This window comes from Glycine max, chromosome 17 (genome assembly GCF_000004515.6).
Source record: "Glycine max cultivar Williams 82 chromosome 17, Glycine_max_v4.0, whole genome shotgun sequence".
Classification (NCBI taxonomy): Eukaryota; Viridiplantae; Streptophyta; class Magnoliopsida; order Fabales; family Fabaceae; genus Glycine; species Glycine max.
Genome location: NC_038253.2, coordinates 3,109,146 through 3,128,753, shown reverse-complemented (window position 1 = coordinate 3,128,753; position 19,608 = coordinate 3,109,146). Strand labels below are relative to the sequence as shown.

Below are 19,608 nucleotides of genomic sequence, written 5' to 3'. Positions count from 1 at the left end.
TATTTAAAATAAAAACATAAACAACATACTTTCGCTGAAACGAGTTCAATACATCATTTTAAAACATAATAAACAGCAGCACTTAAACCAGAGATGCAAAGCACAAGTTCAAGGGAGACACTGAACAAACAGATAAGACATATGAGAACACTTCATAAAAGGGATTCCCCTTAGCAACCACCACGAAGGCGAAGGACAAGATGCAAAGTGGATTCCTTCTGAATATTGTAATCTGCCAAGGTACGACCATCTTCCAATTGCTTCCCAGCAAAAATGAGCCTCTGCTGATCTGGAGGGATACCTTCCTTGTCCTGAATCTTAGCTTTCACATTGTCAATAGTATCAGAGCTTTCCACCTCCAAGGTAATGGTCTTCCCTGTCAGAGTCTTCACAAATATCTGCATACCTCCACGAAGCCTCAACACCAAATGCAGAGTGGACTCCTTCTGGATATTATAATCAGCAAGAGTACGACCATCTTCCAGCTGCTTCCCAGCAAAGATAAGCCTCTGCTGGTCTGGTGGAATCCCCTCTTTGTCCTGTATCTTTGCCTTCACGTTATCGATGGTATCAGAACTTTCAACTTCTAAAGTTATTGTTTTTCCGGTCAAAGTCTTAACAAAGATTTGCATGCCACCACGAAGCCTCAAAACCAAGTGCAGGGTAGATTCCTTCTGGATGTTATAATCTGCAAGGGTTCGTCCATCTTCAAGCTGTTTACCAGCAAAGATAAGCCTCTGCTGGTCTGGGGGGATACCCTCCTTATCTTGAATCTTGGCTTTCACATTGTCTATGGTATCTGAACTCTCCACCTCCAAGGTGATGGTCTTTCCCGTCAAAGTCTTGACGAAAATCTGCATGCCACCTCTTAAACGAAGAACCAAGTGTAAGGTAGACTCCTTCTGAATATTGTAATCAGCAAGGGTTCTTCCATCCTCAAGTTGTTTACCAGCAAATATCAACCTCTGCTGATCTGGAGGGATACCCTCCTTGTCCTGGATCTTGGCCTTGACATTATCAATGGTGTCCGAGGATTCGACCTCGAGGGTGATGGTCTTGCCAGTCAAAGTCTTGACAAAGATTTGCATGCCACCCCTGAGGCGAAGCACGAGGTGGAGAGTGGATTCCTTTTGGATGTTGTAGTCGGCAAGGGTTCGACCATCCTCAAGCTGTTTACCCGCAAAGATAAGTCTCTGCTGGTCAGGTGGGATCCCTTCCTTGTCTTGAATCTTAGCTTTCACGTTATCGATGGTGTCGGAGGACTCCACCTCAAGGGTGATGGTCTTACCGGTCAAAGTTTTCACGAAGATCTGCATCTGTTCAATCACAAACAGAACCATAAAAAATAGAGCTAAATCACAAACAATGATTTAAAACAGAGAAGTTTCTGCTTACAACCAAACGGATTACACAATCAATAAACCACAAACCCTATTTTCCAAAATGACAACTCGCAAACCCTAAACCTTAATTAAAACAGGGAAAGATTTTGCATATCAGAAACTGAGTGCACAATAAATCAAACCAAGAAAGAACCATGATTCTTCAAATATGATAAAAGAAATTAAATCGCAGAGCCTAATTAAGAACCGGGGAAATTTTAAAGAAACAAATCAGATCACGAACCCTAATTCCTCAAAACTGATAAAAAAAAAAAGAAAGAGAGAAATCAATCAGATACCTAAGAACAGGGAAAGATGTTGCACTTAACAAACGATTTACGGAATCAGAAAGGCGAATGAAAAGTTTCGGATTCGACGACAACAAAAAAGATATACAGATTGACGTAACAAACACAAATCGAAAAAATTGAAGTGTAATTAGGAGAAAAATCAATAAACGAAGGCTAATAAGGTTGCTATTACGAAAAGAATGAACAAGAGAGAGAGGAAACCAGAGACGTACCTTTAGGAGGAGAAGAATCGAACGATGAAGAAATGAGAATTAGGTTTAAACAATTAGGAATTGGGAATTGCTATGCATGAATTAGAGGTAGAAGGGGTCGTACTTATAGCTTGGTGCGATGTCTCAATGACGAAAATATCCGAAACTGAACGAATTAAGATTTGCCACGTGTACGGTGGTGGTCATTGACACGCACGGCAAGATAAGGATTACGTTTCTACAATGGTCCGGAAGATTCTACATTTTGCTTCTAACGTCGTCGATGACAAAATGCTTTTCTGCCACCTAAAACCTAAATTTATCTCTTTGTTATAATTTTTATTTTTTCTTAAATATGTTTTTAATCCATTAATTATGAATAATTTTTTAATACTTTAAATTTAAATTTGTCTTTTAATTCTTTTGAATTCACAAAATATTTTTTTAATCTTTTTTTAAAGTGTATTCCGTCCGATCTTATATATTGATCACCTTCTATAAGAAATATTTGATCTTATTTATAAGTCACCAACTAATCTATTAATAATATATTTTTTAATTCTGTCATTTATATATTGTCAACTTCATTAGTAGAAAAACCTATTTTCCATACATCGTCCATCCACTCTTCTCATTCCATGCAATTAATAAAAATGAGTATCTCTTCAAATATTTCATTTTCTGTCTCTCGTATTAACCTTCTCTCGTATTACCTCTATCTTTTTTATCGAGATGGAAACGTTTTTCTCTCCATGGAGAAAGGCAAGGGCAAGGAACCAATCGTAAGCCATGTGGATTTGTTGAGATTGGTTGCTGAGGATTGAGGACTCAAACACTCAACAAGGATCTCAATGGTATGAAGATTTAATTACCATAACCATTATTAAGAGATTGACAGGAGAGAATAGTGATCCTTGACTTGTTAATTCTTAATGACCATTGAGTAAGATTTCATTATAAGAGAGATTCAAAGTTGTTATTGGTTCATGCTCATTGATGGAGATACTGGAGTAATTACTAATGTGTGTTGTTTGTTGAGGCGGTGTAAGAGAAATATTGAGATTGAAGGTTGCTATTAGTCCGTCTATATCCATTAATGAGAATAGTAGAATAATGAGTGATTATTAATAATGGTGTGAAAAAATAGAACCTTAAATGATAATTTATGCTAAACATTTAATTAGTTATTAGTGAAATTAGTTGGATGAGTAATTATGTTAGAGTATAATTGAAAATTTATTTTATTTTCATACATATTTAATGGCTAAACTTTCCTTCATTAATCTGGATGATTCAGTTAAAAGTGATTAATATATAAGACAAGAGGGAGTACGTCACATAAGAAATAAAATAATCATAATATTTGACAAATTTTATTATTATAATTTGATTTTTATTTTATATTTTAAAATAAGATTGTTTTTGTGTTTTAAATTGTCAGAATTAAGTGCATAAAAAAATTAAAACAATTTTTAAAAAGATTAATGAGTTTTTTGTAAAAAAATTATTGACTTATTTATGATATTTTTTAACTTTGAGAAGTATAAATAAAATATAAAATAAAAAAATCAATTTTTTTACCATCTTGTTACAAATTATAAATCTCTTATTTTAAATTTGACTTGTACCATGCAAAAAGACTATTTTTTTGTGAATTTTAAGAACTAAAAAAATAACTTTAAATTTAGATAATTAAAATTTATATGATTAAAATCATATTTATTTCTATTTTTATATAACTTTTAATTAATTATAGATAAATGATATTTTAATTCTTAAATGCCTATGACAATTGCATCTCTTTTTGTTTAGCCGAATGAAGGAGGAAAATTAGTTTCATCTATGTGATCCTAAAAAGTATAATTTATCATCAAATTAATTTTTTAATAATAAATATTAAATTTTAATATTAAAATACTCTCACAAACTTAATTATTTTCATTTGTCTTTTAAGGTTGTTATGTAGAAACTCATATATACAATAAAAAAATTTGTTCTAATAAAATAGTTGTAGAGTTTTTTACTTTATTTCATTTTCTTTCCACCTACCATAAATGTGTAAATTAATTAAAGATTAAGGTTTTAAGACAACTTATTAAAATATAAGTATTTGATAAAATTAATTATTAAAGTAGCTAAAAAATATAAAATGACATATTTTAAAAAGGTAATAAGAAAATTGAATAAATATTTTAAGGATAAAAATAGAATAAAATATAAAAAAAACTATAAGATAAAAGTGTTATTTCAAGTAGCATTTTAAAAAACATTCAAAACTATTTTAAAAAAATTATTTATTTAATCGTCAAACAAGATTTTCAACTAATAAAAAAAGTAAAAACCAGCTAAAATAACTTGTTGAACATAACCCAAAGAACAAGTGAGATTATAATTAAAAAAAATAATTAGCATGATCTTAAACTTTGGAAATGACATATAAATAAAAAAATCTGTAAAAATTTGACAATTACTAAAAAAATAGAGTATCTTTCAAATAATGGATAAATATTTTTTTATTAGTCTCATAATATGCTATCTTTATTTTTTCATCCTGTGATATTTTTTTGGTTTTTCATGGTTCTCCTTTTTTGAGAGATAATTCTCTTCGAGACATAATCTAACACTAAATGTGAACATCTTTTTTAGTAGGAATTCAAACCTTGGTCCACTACATTATGTGAGACTAATCTCTTCCGGTGGACCCACTTTTCCTTGATTGACACTTTCTTATTTTGATTGTCATTGAGCATTAAGTTTTTTTTTTATTATAATGCAATTTTAGTCTTTCTATTTTCTTAAATTTGTGCTTTTAGTCTTTCCTAATTTTTAATTGAAATATTTTATCTCCATTTTTAAAAAGTCTGTAATTTTAGCCCTCATTTTTTAAATAAGACATTTTATCTTCACTTTTAAAAAATCATCAATTTTAGTTTTTGTGACTAATTTCAAACATTGATCTATGTAGTCTGCAAACGTTGACCGACAACCATTTATTTATTATGAGCATGACAAATGTTTTTTTTTTAAATTATTTAATTGCTAACAAACTTAATTTATTAAAAAAATAATTAAAAAATACACTGTCAACAAGTTTGAAATTGACCAAAGAAACTAAAATCATGAATTTTTAAAAAGTGAGAGACGAAATATTTCAATTAAAAAATAGAAAGACTAAAATTATAATTTCTTTAAAAATAAATGACAAAATATATCAATTAAAAATTAGGAAAACTAAAATCATAACTTTTAAAAAATAGAAGGACAAAAATTACGTTTTAACTAATATTTTTTAATTATATCCTTAATTATTTATTATGAAGTGAGGGAATATAAAATAAATATGTGGAAAAAATTTCATAATTTTTATGAAATCTAAAATATTAGTTGTATTTCAATAACATGATAATAAACATTTTTGTTATGAATCCTCTCAGTGATCATTATATGATAAGATACGGTAATTATTCTTATCCTATTGTAACGTTATATGTTTGGTACATCAATAATAAGATATGATTTCTTTATCCTTTTACTTAACATATTCTATAATTAGTTTTATCTGTAAGGTAATGCCACATATTTTTATGAAATTATTAGTTGTATTACTTAATATAAAATATCCTTCTTTAAAAAGTTAAGTGTAATTGTAAATTAATTAAATATTAACGTGAAATATCAATAAGTAAGAATAATTTTATAAATTAATATAAGTAACAAAAAAAGTAATTTGACCAATAATTAATGACATGAAATAATTAAATAAATATTATATTAACTTGAATTGTGATATAACTAAATGAAATAATTTAACCAATAATAATTTTAATGCTGATATAATGTTTATTTAATTGTGGTATAAGTAAATGACATCAAATAATTAATGACATGAAATAATTAAATGATAATAAATGTTATTTTTAAAAACATTAAAATGTATGAAAGTGAAAATCAACTTGAATTGAATGTTATTGCCACTAAATTCAAAGTTATAAACTGAATCTCATCGTCAGGATTATAGTGAGCATTGTGTTTGACAATGGCGGATGAGGTTGTGTTGGTGAATTTCAATCTGAGTATGTTCTGCATAAGAGTTAGGATTGCATTGGAAGAGAAAGGGGTCAAGTATGAGATCAAGGAAGAGGATTTGGTGAACACCAAGAGTGCACTGCTTCTGCAAATGAATCCCGTTCACAAGAAAGTCCCTGTCTTTATCCACAATGGCAAACCCATCTCTGAATCCCTCATTATTGTTGAGTATATTGATGAGGTCTGGAAGGATAAGGCACCACTTTTGCCCACTGATCCATACCAGAGAGCTCAAGCCAGGTTCTGGGCTGATTTTGTTAATAACAAAGTAAGTTCAAGTTTTAGTAATGATAATCGGTAAATATTAATTTGTTAAAATGTTAATTTTGTTAGCAAATAAGATCAAACCTATAATATCACCTATGACATTTATCACTTATTCTTACAAGGAAAATGTTAATAGCAATTAATATTTGCAGGTGCATGAAGTTGCAAAGAGGATATGGACTGGGAAGGTAGGTGAACATGAGGCAGAAAAGAAGGAGTTAATAGAGAATGTGAAGCAATTGGAGGAGGTGCTTGGCGACAAGCCATATTTTGGGGGTGAGACATTTGGGTTTGTTGATATTGCTTTGATTCCCTTTTATAAATGGTTCTCTAGTTATGAGAAAGTAGGCAATTTCAAGCTGCACTATCCAAAACTCATTGGTTGGGCAAACAGATGTTTGGAGAGAGAGAGCGTGTCCAAATCCGTTTCTGATGAAAAAGATGTCTATGAGTTTGTTCTGATGTACAGGAAACTGATCGGGGTGGACTGAGACACAAAAACACCAACTAATAATGATGAAATGCTGTGAGATTGGCAAGTTTGTGTTCACCAAATAAATGATGTAATCAAATGTTGCAAGCTAGTCGGCTTGGATTAGTTGGTTCAAATATTTTTGCATTTTCCCTTTATTTTTATTTTTTGAATACTTCTATTGTCATATGTTGTCAAAAGAAAATATACATCAAAGCATGTAAAAGGATAGAAACAAGTATCATTCTCACCGCAGAATAAGGGGTGTTTAAATCTAAATCAATCTAAAATAAAAGCAAAAACTATTAAAAAAGTTGAAATTCATATTAAACTGATTTTTTTAATTGTTTAAATAACTTTATGATCAAATTCACCTGTTTGGTTTGACTTTAAAATCCAATTAAATCATAACACTTATATTATTTAATATTATGTGTTTTATTTTACAACATTTTATAGTGTTTCGGTAAAAAAAATTATAATATTATATATATGACACTTATATAGTATATACCACTTTTTATAAGACAATTTTTGTAGGATATGTTTAATTTAAAATAGATAAAAATTGAAATTTTTTTATGATAGAATATTTAACATACTAAGTAGTTTTGTAGATTGTTTTTAACAATTTTTTTTATATATTGATATTAGAGATAAAAGAAAGTAAAAAGATTCAATGAAATAAATATTTTAATAAAAACTGTAAAGATCAAACAAAATAAAACCCTATATATTTTTTTATATTTGATTCGAGAGATTTTTTAATAACAATTTAAATAGTAACGTGAACATCCCTAATGTAAATGAAACTATACGTCATTTTCTCTGGACTCTTTCCAATACTTAACCGAATATGATACAATTAAAAAAAAAAAGGAAACACACCCGATTTAAAAATTTGTATATAATCCTTTTCTCGGCCCTTTGGGTCCTTCTTGTATAAAAAAAATGTTTATATAGAACAGCAAAAATGTTTCCTATTGTTTTTATCTCCAGTTTTCACCTTTAATTACAAAACATGATCCCATGTTTTCAATCTTGTTTCCCATTTGTACAAGAAACATTGAAAACAATGTCATACTGATAATAACTTTAATTTTTTTTTCTGTTTCCTGCATAAATTTTTTAAAACAGAAAACAAGATTGACAATTTTGTAATTAAAAAACAAAATCAAGAAATAAAAACACAAGGAAACGCCTCTTAAAACTTTACCTGTTTTCTATTTTCATTTTCTACTTTTAAAAAATAGGACACAAATAAAAACAGAATCTATATATATATTTTTAAATCCCTTGCCTTATCCTGCATTTGCCCTTTTCTTTTTGCATCCCCATGTCGGGCCAAGTACCGACTGTTACTTTGTTAATCAAGAAATTAAGAGGTCCAATGGCATAGGAATTCCGAGGGGCTGCAATTATTAACTGATGTGAATCTTTTTATTTTCTATACATAATTTAGCATAGTAATGACACAAGTACGCAGCTTCAGTAAATCCTTTAGGCAGATTGCCATAGTCAAACTCCGAATCACATGCTCCCAAGAAAAAATCTCCAAAGAACCCTGCAACCAACCATACAGCGACTGTCATATGTTTACGTTATATATATAATAATAATAATAGTAATTAGTGATTAAGTGCATAAGCAAAGTTGATAGTTATCCAATAAGGTAATAACGATATACGATAATTATTCATTACCAAGAGAGACCCTGTGGAGGAGGCACTTCCAGACCTACAAAACCACTATAGCAGACACTAGAGCAGCCATCTTCAACTCTTAGGATATACTGAGAAGAAAAATGGAATATTAAATGTTTGAAATGTTAAGTAATAGTAACAAAAAATGGATTGCAACAACTAACGGAAACTCTGCTAATATTTGGTTGTCAAAAGCATTTGAATGAAAAGGAATAAATGAAACTAGGAGGAGATTGGACAAAGCCAATTACACCAACAAGGTGGATAAGAGCCAAAATGAAGCAAATAAAGTTGAAAATATAGTAGACCTTCCAATGAACATTGTGAGAAAGTGGAACATAAGCGTGGTCAGTCAATGCCACCAAAGACAATCTTGCCCCATATCTGATGCAATCCTACCCCGCAAGGGCATTGGATAGAAAACTGCAAGTAGATTGGGCCAGATATGCAAGAGAAGGCCCTAGGGTTCTTATGAGCCTTAGGGTAGATTTCGGGCCCATGGGCTAAGTATGAGCCCACTTATCTTTGTAAATATTAGATTAAGGTTTCATTATTTTTGGGCCTTGTATTTAGGGCTCCATAATGTAGGTAGGGTACCCTAGAAATATAGGATTTTTCAGCCCTTGTATTTTAGGGCACCTAGACTAGTTTTTGTATTAGGGGTAGTTTTGTAATTTCACATGCACTAAGTGGATATTTGATGTGTGTGGTTGGAAATAAATTTAATTGAATTGGTAGAACCCTAAGGCTCATAAGAACCCTAGGGCCTTCTCTTGCATATCTGGCCCAATCTACTTGCAGTTTTCTATCCAATGCCCTTGCGGGGTAGGATTGCATCAATATCTTTGGCAATGGATCTTGATTTAGCCAAAAAGAAAACTTTTAGACCCATGGGCCATGGCTCTATCATATTATACCAGTTTTCACAAAACTAATCACTGCATTTGAGACATCAACAACTCAAGAAACTGGGGAGAGCTTGAATTTTCTTCCACCCCATTAACATAAAGACAATCACAGCACTAAGCATACAACCTTGTTCACTCATTATGAAGGGAAAAATCAAGACCACATATAGAAAGGTAAATAAATAGACAGAAAAAGATTTATAGGGTTAGGATTATTTACAAAGATACCACACTGGCCAAATATCCATCCAGGAATCCAAGTCCAGGTATCTCAACAAAGTGAAGAGCTGAAAATGCCTTCCTTTGTAATCTCATCCAGAGATTAAAGACTGAAAAAGATCTGTACCTGTTCAGGTGTTAACAGAAGAATCATGGAAACAATTTACACAATCTCCAGCAGTGCCCATGTGTTAATTTTAGAGGATTCAATACCAGCAGTTTATGTGTGGTTCTCAATTTGCAGTTATCTGGTCAGACAGAAATGCTAGAATCTTTATCGGTCATCAGTTGACTCTTGAGTCCATTCAAGATCAAGCAGTTCAGGTAGCTTCTTTGTGGTGTTCTGCTAATGGTCTTGTTAGAGGGGTATCTTTATTAGACCTTCAGAAAGATCAAAGTGTTATGCTGCATTTGACTTGTTATTAGTTTATTGTCTTTTTCCTTTTTTTCACGGTATAATTCTCAAGGATTTCTTATCCTACAGCTGCAGCATTTGTACGGTTGTACCTATCTTTTCAATAATGATTTTTTTCAAACAACAAATTTGGAACAAGAAAAAAGATAAAAGGAAGAACCTTGTTCGTGATTCTGTGCAGTTTGGTTGAATTATAATACATATGACAGTCGACTGAGAGACAGTGTCTAAAGATCCCAATCAACTGCATATCCCTTTCTACAGATCTCCTCTACCACATTGTAGCATAAGTTGCTGTAAGTATTGCAAATAGGCAAGTTTTCTTGTTAAACATAATCATCCAACAACTGAAATTCCTAAATGTCTTGCACTTGCTTTACTTTGCCAACATTGAACACAATTTATCAGGTTGAAGCTGTGGAATAGGACATAGGTATAACCGTATAAGGCATATACCTTCCATCATTGGCAGGCACAAGTAAATTAATTTAAAGCAAATGGTTAAAAAGTGTAAACCAACTTGTAATGAAAAAAAAAAGATTATTACTTCCCTTTAAAGTCTTAATGGTGTAACAAATGACACTGACATAGAAATGTATGGTTAAATCAAGCAGAAGGGACTAATGATGCATAGGTTAAGCCTTTTTACTGAAGAAAGAAAATAAAAAAGGCGAGGGTTATGATGTATCTACATTCTGAGATGTAAGTTTCTCTTACATATGATATTATTAGTTTACATGGTGAATTTCTCATCTGGAAGAGCAGATTAAGTATTAGCAATATCCATGAACTGATTAAGGAGAGAAATTGAAGCAAAATATATATTATAGACCACTAATCAATTTAAGTATTAACAATTTAAATAGTTGGTCTCTTAGATGAATTATAAGCAATCCCAATATAATACTAACATTCAAAATCACACCCAGTATCTATAATAAGAAAATATCCCACTTCAACAGAAAGAACTTAAACGGAAATGAAATATAACTTATTGAATTTTTTGAAATTTTAGCTTCTGTTCTTTATGGATTATTTGTTATGCTTTTATGGTAAATGCCGGGCATATTGTGGAATGATAAACAATCCCAATATAATCATATTCAAAATCACACCCTGTTGTATGATCTATAGTAAGAAAATTCCCCACTTCAAGAGAAAAATATCTATGACAAGGAGTAAAAATCATGTAATTATGACAGATAAACTATGGATGGTAGGAATATGATCCAATATTAGTCGAATCCCAAATTCATATAACTCATCAAAATTTCCCCATATGGGAATGAATTCATGCTTTCTTTGTCTTAGTGAATTGTATTGGGTGGGTTTAGGAACCTAAGGCGCTTCTCGACAATCTTGCGAGTTTGGAACAAAGAATTAGCAATGGGAACAGCATTGACATCATCATCAGGGAACAAATTGAGGTCTCTAATAAGCTTCTTTGCATGAAGCACCACCTCATTAGAGACACAAGTTAATAGCAACAAGAAGAAGAATAATGCAGAGGAAGATTAACCTTGAAATGGAAGAATGCCCCATTTTGGTTCCTACTAAATAGAGTGAACATACAGTGTCACTTTTCATCACTTGATCATTTGATTTTTGAAAATGTTTTAAAAAGAAAAATCTTATGAGTGAGTGAATATTTATGTTGATTAACTCATCATATTGTTTTGTCACCTTGTGGAGGATTAACGTTTTAATAGAATGCTCCTATTTATAATCAAACTAACTAGCTAACTAGCCCAACAAACTAATGGAATAACTGACTAGCAGCTGTTCTTATTCAACTCTATTATACATCCTAACGATATGGGTAGTACTGTCCAGTGTCTACCACAACCACAAGAAAGCAGATGGATTAACAAGCACTAGTATCAAAAGAGAAAATTGATGGAATGCAACAGTTTGAAGATTAAAAAAATGAACTGAAAGGTTGAACCCGTGTAATTAAAAAACAAAATCAAGAAATAAAAACACAAGGAAACGCCTCTTAAAACTTTACCTGTTTTCTATTTTCATTTTCTACTTTTAAAAAATAGGACACAAATAAAAACAGAATCTATATATATATTTTTAAATCCCTTGCCTTATCCTGCATTTGCCCTTTTCTTTTTGCATCCCCATGTCGGGCCAAGTACCGACTGTTACTTTGTTAATCAAGAAATTAAGAGGTCCAATGGCATAGGAATTCCGAGGGGCTGCAATTATTAACTGATGTGAATCTTTTTATTTTCTATACATAATTTAGCATAGTAATGACACAAGTACGCAGCTTCAGTAAATCCTTTAGGCAGATTGCCATAGTCAAACTCCGAATCACATGCTCCCAAGAAAAAATCTCCAAAGAACCCTGCAACCAACCATACAGCGACTGTCATATGTTTACGTTATATATATAATAATAATAATAGTAATTAGTGATTAAGTGCATAAGCAAAGTTGATAGTTATCCAATAAGGTAATAACGATATACGATAATTATTCATTACCAAGAGAGACCCTGTGGAGGAGGCACTTCCAGACCTACAAAACCACTATAGCAGACACTAGAGCAGCCATCTTCAACTCTTAGGATATACTGAGAAGAAAAATGGAATATTAAATGTTTGAAATGTTAAGTAATAGTAACAAAAAATGGATTGCAACAACTAACGGAAACTCTGCTAATATTTGGTTGTCAAAAGCATTTGAATGAAAAGGAATAAATGAAACTAGGAGGAGATTGGACAAAGCCAATTACACCAACAAGGTGGATAAGAGCCAAAATGAAGCAAATAAAGTTGAAAATATAGTAGACCTTCCAATGAACATTGTGAGAAAGTGGAACATAAGCGTGGTCAGTCAATGCCACCAAAGACAATCTTGCCCCATATCTGATGCAATCCTACCCCGCAAGGGCATTGGATAGAAAACTGCAAGTAGATTGGGCCAGATATGCAAGAGAAGGCCCTAGGGTTCTTATGAGCCTTAGGGTAGATTTCGGGCCCATGGGCTAAGTATGAGCCCACTTATCTTTGTAAATATTAGATTAAGGTTTCATTATTTTTGGGCCTTGTATTTAGGGCTCCATAATGTAGGTAGGGTACCCTAGAAATATAGGATTTTTCAGCCCTTGTATTTTAGGGCACCTAGACTAGTTTTTGTATTAGGGGTAGTTTTGTAATTTCACATGCACTAAGTGGATATTTGATGTGTGTGGTTGGAAATAAATTTAATTGAATTGGTAGAACCCTAAGGCTCATAAGAACCCTAGGGCCTTCTCTTGCATATCTGGCCCAATCTACTTGCAGTTTTCTATCCAATGCCCTTGCGGGGTAGGATTGCATCAATATCTTTGGCAATGGATCTTGATTTAGCCAAAAAGAAAACTTTTAGACCCATGGGCCATGGCTCTATCATATTATACCAGTTTTCACAAAACTAATCACTGCATTTGAGACATCAACAACTCAAGAAACTGGGGAGAGCTTGAATTTTCTTCCACCCCATTAACATAAAGACAATCACAGCACTAAGCATACAACCTTGTTCACTCATTATGAAGGGAAAAATCAAGACCACATATAGAAAGGTAAATAAATAGACAGAAAAAGATTTATAGGGTTAGGATTATTTACAAAGATACCACACTGGCCAAATATCCATCCAGGAATCCAAGTCCAGGTATCTCAACAAAGTGAAGAGCTGAAAATGCCTTCCTTTGTAATCTCATCCAGAGATTAAAGACTGAAAAAGATCTGTACCTGTTCAGGTGTTAACAGAAGAATCATGGAAACAATTTACACAATCTCCAGCAGTGCCCATGTGTTAATTTTAGAGGATTCAATACCAGCAGTTTATGTGTGGTTCTCAATTTGCAGTTATCTGGTCAGACAGAAATGCTAGAATCTTTATCGGTCATCAGTTGACTCTTGAGTCCATTCAAGATCAAGCAGTTCAGGTAGCTTCTTTGTGGTGTTCTGCTAATGGTCTTGTTAGAGGGGTATCTTTATTAGACCTTCAGAAAGATCAAAGTGTTATGCTGCATTTGACTTGTTATTAGTTTATTGTCTTTTTCCTTTTTTTCACGGTATAATTCTCAAGGATTTCTTATCCTACAGCTGCAGCATTTGTACGGTTGTACCTATCTTTTCAATAATGATTTTTTTCAAACAACAAATTTGGAACAAGAAAAAAGATAAAAGGAAGAACCTTGTTCGTGATTCTGTGCAGTTTGGTTGAATTATAATACATATGACAGTCGACTGAGAGACAGTGTCTAAAGATCCCAATCAACTGCATATCCCTTTCTACAGATCTCCTCTACCACATTGTAGCATAAGTTGCTGTAAGTATTGCAAATAGGCAAGTTTTCTTGTTAAACATAATCATCCAACAACTGAAATTCCTAAATGTCTTGCACTTGCTTTACTTTGCCAACATTGAACACAATTTATCAGGTTGAAGCTGTGGAATAGGACATAGGTATAACCGTATAAGGCATATACCTTCCATCATTGGCAGGCACAAGTAAATTAATTTAAAGCAAATGGTTAAAAAGTGTAAACCAACTTGTAATGAAAAAAAAAAGATTATTACTTCCCTTTAAAGTCTTAATGGTGTAACAAATGACACTGACATAGAAATGTATGGTTAAATCAAGCAGAAGGGACTAATGATGCATAGGTTAAGCCTTTTTACTGAAGAAAGAAAATAAAAAAGGCGAGGGTTATGATGTATCTACATTCTGAGATGTAAGTTTCTCTTACATATGATATTATTAGTTTACATGGTGAATTTCTCATCTGGAAGAGCAGATTAAGTATTAGCAATATCCATGAACTGATTAAGGAGAGAAATTGAAGCAAAATATATATTATAGACCACTAATCAATTTAAGTATTAACAATTTAAATAGTTGGTCTCTTAGATGAATTATAAGCAATCCCAATATAATACTAACATTCAAAATCACACCCAGTATCTATAATAAGAAAATATCCCACTTCAACAGAAAGAACTTAAACGGAAATGAAATATAACTTATTGAATTTTTTGAAATTTTAGCTTCTGTTCTTTATGGATTATTTGTTATGCTTTTATGGTAAATGCCGGGCATATTGTGGAATGATAAACAATCCCAATATAATCATATTCAAAATCACACCCTGTTGTATGATCTATAGTAAGAAAATTCCCCACTTCAAGAGAAAAATATCTATGACAAGGAGTAAAAATCATGTAATTATGACAGATAAACTATGGATGGTAGGAATATGATCCAATATTAGTCGAATCCCAAATTCATATAACTCATCAAAATTTCCCCATATGGGAATGAATTCATGCTTTCTTTGTCTTAGTGAATTGTATTGGGTGGGTTTAGGAACCTAAGGCGCTTCTCGACAATCTTGCGAGTTTGGAACAAAGAATTAGCAATGGGAACAGCATTGACATCATCATCAGGGAACAAATTGAGGTCTCTAATAAGCTTCTTTGCATGAAGCACCACCTCATTAGAGACACAAGTTAATAGCAACAAGAAGAAGAATAATGCAGAGGAAGATTAACCTTGAAATGGAAGAATGCCCCATTTTGGTTCCTACTAAATAGAGTGAACATACAGTGTCACTTTTCATCACTTGATCATTTGATTTTTGAAAATGTTTTAAAAAGAAAAATCTTATGAGTGAGTGAATATTTATGTTGATTAACTCATCATATTGTTTTGTCACCTTGTGGAGGATTAACGTTTTAATAGAATGCTCCTATTTATAATCAAACTAACTAGCTAACTAGCCCAACAAACTAATGGAATAACTGACTAGCAGCTGTTCTTATTCAACTCTATTATACATCCTAACGATATGGGTAGTACTGTCCAGTGTCTACCACAACCACAAGAAAGCAGATGGATTAACAAGCACTAGTATCAAAAGAGAAAATTGATGGAATGCAACAGTTTGAAGATTAAAAAAATGAACTGAAAGGTTGAACCCGTCTATATAAAAAAAACAACATTATGGTGGTAAACAAATCCGATCCATCGGGCATCCACATAGCCTTTCGAAAGGCAATATCCCCAGTTCATCCACTCATGTTTTGAATGAAGCCCAGACATATGTTACGCATTTATACTCTCACTCGATCACTCCCACTGACTTGGATTGATCTTATTATGTCAAGAACCCTGTTGCATTTCTTTAAAGTGATTCTACACAAGGCACTGGAAGTAGGAGCCAAGACATATTGAACTTCATACAGAAAAGCTATTATGCATGGGTACTCCTAAAAGTTGCCGTGCCCACACCAGGTACATATTCAGTACGAGTACTTATTGGTTACCAAGGCTACCCGATCCAATACTCACTTATGCCTCGAGTACAAGTTAGTCCATACATAACACCAAGTTTTGTTGCTTAGTTGTTTGGTTCCTTACTAAACAAAACAAATTACTGTTTCACTCCCTTCAATTTGTATTTTCTTAAAATTTTTTTGCTATTTGAGTAAGAACATAAGAGAATGGTATTTATATTATGATGTTAGTACTTTATGTTTTAAAATTTCTTATAATAATATCCTCTCGTACCCATTCCTTTAGAAAATTCATTGCATACCTGCACTTGTACCCATATCAATGAAAAACACTAGAAAAAGCCATTGACTAAGAGCTTTTCCCAGTTAACTTTCCACTTGATATCAAGGAAGAGCAGCATACATGAATAACTTATTTTCAGATTTCAGAATAAGAATCTAAAAGCTAAATGTTGAAATCTCATGAAAGCAACACAATAGTACATATCCCAAACTAAAAGTGTAATAATGACGAGGAAAAGGAAAAAACCTACAGCCTGCCAGAACAATATATGCTTTTTTATCAGCAGCCTTGATTCCCAAAGTAGCACCCCTAACATGTTGGGCATATTTGCACTAAACCATTCATTTACTATCAGTTTTCAGAAGGCTGAAGCTTGTACTAATTTATTGAGTAATCTCACATAAGGTCATTAACCAATGATTTTGATATAGAATTCAGGTGGGGAAGAGAAAGAAACAGAGAGAGAGAAAGAAAGAAAGAGGGGATGAGAGAAGAATAAAGAAAGGTGGATTTTCTAACTAAGAATCTAGCTGTCTGCTCGCTATCTGTATCTTGTGTAAGGGCATAAGGATAGAAGTTACTAGAACAGAGAGGAGAGAGAGAAAAGAAACAGGTAGCAGAGAAACCGTGCACTGCACTTCTTGATTATCAGTTCAGTCTCTATCTACAATACATCAGCCGTTCACTATTTATTGGCAGCAACCCAATGGTTTACAGTTATAAAATCCTAAATGATAATAGCTGCCCAACTAACCAACTAACATTCTTTTCTTATTTACATATCAGATTTTATCATAAACCAGACTAAAATTAAGTCTTCAAGAGCATGTTTGGGAATCCATTGCAGAATTACATTTGAGGCAAAATAAATTTTGCCAACGGATCAGGATCCTTGCTCTTGCATTCATGTTGCTTTTATCCGTTGGATTTGCATTGGAATGCATGCCGCAAATTTTTCCAACTGCAAACCAAACATGCATTAACTCTTATATTATTTATGCACTAACACCAAACCCCACTGACCAAAAAAAGAGGAAAAGGAAAACACACAAATTCCAAATTCAATTGAGGCAAGGTACAAGAAAGATGATATCCTCTTCTATCCAATAAGAATTCAAGGCAAAGAATAACTGAGCTGAAAATTTTACCTCCAACTGCAACAGGTCTGAGTTGGAGGTAACCAGACACACAATTACCGGTGAACTAAATTGACAAACGCATAGATCAACCATGAAACGACATCCATTCCATACAACACAAGGTCAATATCCAATTATCGACCACATAAATCACCTTTTTAAATGATAATAAGTGCATCATAAGTATCACAACATGGCATGCAACGATGCAATCACTTGCCCTAACCAAAAACCTGCAACAATCAGCACCCGGCCAACCAACCAACCAACCAAAAGCAGAACAGAAATTCCACAATATCATCATCATCATCATCATAACAACAACAACCAAATTCACATTCCAAATTTTATTGCAAGGTTTAATGGCAACAATGGATTGTTCGAAGAAGTACACTATTACGCGCCACGCCTTCGGCCAGCAGAAACGATGCCGTTCTGCTCATTAATGTCCTCCTCGTCTTGCTCCGCCTGCTCCCTGGCGAGGATCTCCGCGAGGTGCTCCAGCGCGTCCTTCGCTCTCTTCCTGGCCACGGCGGCCTCCCTGGCGCGGCGTTCCGCGTCGTACCGCGCCGCGGCAGCCGCCTTGCTCATGGACACGGCAGCGATCCGGGCAGCAGTAACGAGCACCTTGGCGGACTGGACGTCGACGGCTCCGGACTTGCGATCAGGGAGTTTGAAGTAGGTGAAGTTGGAATCGAGACAAGAAGGGCAGAAAAACGGTGGTGCTGGCGCAGGTGCAGCGGAGACGTTGGTGGAGGGGAACGCACAGGAACGGTGTGCGACGGCGGGGCAGCGGACGCACATAAGGCGGTGGTGGGGAGGGAGGGGAGAGTCGTCGTGGAGTTCGAAGCAGAGAGGGCAGAAGAGGCCAGGGTGCTGCTTGAGGACGCAGTTGGTGCAGTAGCGGCAGGTGTGGGCGCGGTAGCGGATGTTGTGGATGGTCAAAGATAGGGTTTGGGTGGCGCCGCAGATGTCGCAGGGCGACGGAGAGGCTTGCCGTGAGTTCATGGCGGAGGAAGAGGAGAGACCTCCGTACGTACGTGGCGAGTGGTTCCAACGGTAACCCTAGAAAATTCAAGAGAAGAGAAAAAGAGAAATGGGATTAGGAAAATGGTGGGAACTGGGAAACACTAAGCGCTGCTTTTACCAACACTTTTGTTGTTTTAATCCCTGCCTTATTACTAAGTGTGCCTTTTTTTCCAATTTTTATTATCCTATCAATTAAAATTTGACACAAGTTAATATGCAGATATAAATTGTATCAATAAAAATTATATTTTATATTATAAAAATTGTGTGGTAATGGTTAAATTTACACTTTGATCATTTCTCTTAAGTAATATATGTTATATATAATAAATGAAAAGAAAAAAAATATTTTTTTTAAAGAATATAATAAGATCCTTAATTTAGTAATTGAACTTCTAAATCTAGCTAATAGTAGTTTAAAATTGTGAAGAAAAAAAATATAATAATCTGAGGCAGTTTTAAAATCTCTGAAGACTTGATTAAAAAAATTTGAAAACATTAAAGATTCAATTATATTTTTTAAATTCAAAAAAATCAAATAATACAGGGACCAATTAATTTATCACCAAAATAAACATATGAATCAATTAATGTAAGTTTGTTTTAACTTAATCTCAAGTTTGAGATATCCAATTAAGTACTTGGAGGCAGAAAGTTGTTGCTCACGTTATATTTTATTCCAAAGAGAGAAATAAGTCATTAAAAACAAAAATGAGGTATGTACATTAGGTTGTATGATTTTAAAGAGAGTAAAATTACAAAATCTTCTCTTCTCATTTATAGTAAAATCAATTTTTTTAAAAGAATTGATTGTTCGGGCAAAAAAAAAACATTGATTTTTTTAGAAAAAAATCATTTTTCTTTAACACAAAAAATATTGTTTATCACATATTTCTCTTGAAC

The 19,608-nt window shown here is 33.1% G+C and overlaps 3 protein-coding genes and 1 long non-coding RNA gene across 6 annotated transcripts; 1 reads left to right on the top strand and 3 right to left on the bottom strand.

Annotated features, from left to right (window-relative positions):
- Window positions 1-29: 29 nt before the first annotated feature.
- LOC100782546 (polyubiquitin) lies at window positions 30-2,064 on the bottom strand. The gene is made up of 2 exons (XM_014769819.2): window positions 1,906-2,064; window positions 30-1,316 (listed from the first exon to the last, which is right to left on the bottom strand). The coding sequence occupies exon 2, from the start codon at window positions 1,314-1,316 to the stop codon at window positions 171-173; it is 1,146 nt and encodes a 381-aa protein (XP_014625305.1). The 5' UTR covers window positions 1,906-2,064; the 3' UTR covers window positions 30-170.
- Window positions 2,065-5,920: 3,856 nt separating this feature from the next.
- On the top strand, window positions 5,921-6,728 carry LOC100781460 (glutathione S-transferase U25-like). Its single transcript, NM_001317582.1, has 2 exons — window positions 5,921-6,238; window positions 6,390-6,728. Exons 1-2 carry the CDS (start codon window positions 5,921-5,923, stop codon window positions 6,726-6,728), a joined length of 657 nt encoding a protein of 218 aa, NP_001304511.1.
- Window positions 6,729-7,970: 1,242 nt separating this feature from the next.
- LOC121173857 (uncharacterized) lies at window positions 7,971-11,896 on the bottom strand. 2 transcript variants are annotated; one of them, XR_005889402.1, is made up of 4 exons: window positions 10,115-11,896; window positions 9,541-9,920; window positions 8,413-8,501; window positions 7,971-8,273 (listed from the first exon to the last, which is right to left on the bottom strand). It is a non-coding gene; the product is annotated as an uncharacterized lncRNA (long non-coding RNA). The 2 variants fall into 2 exon arrangements; XR_005889401.1 differs by having other exon boundaries at window positions 9,541-11,896.
- A 111-nt stretch (window positions 11,897-12,007) lies between these two features.
- On the bottom strand, window positions 12,008-18,817 carry LOC100778789 (uncharacterized). Of its 2 annotated transcripts, XM_041011322.1 has the most exons (4): window positions 18,069-18,817; window positions 13,578-14,285; window positions 12,450-12,538; window positions 12,008-12,310 (listed from the first exon to the last, which is right to left on the bottom strand). In XM_041011322.1, exon 1 carries the CDS (start codon window positions 18,682-18,684, stop codon window positions 18,073-18,075), a length of 612 nt encoding a protein of 203 aa, XP_040867256.1. In that variant the 5' UTR covers window positions 18,685-18,817; the 3' UTR covers window positions 12,008-12,310; window positions 12,450-12,538; window positions 13,578-14,285; window positions 18,069-18,072. The 2 variants fall into 2 exon arrangements, with proteins under 2 accessions (XP_040867256.1, XP_040867257.1); XM_041011323.1 differs by lacking the exon at window positions 13,578-14,285.
- Window positions 18,818-19,608: the final 791 nt, after the last annotated feature.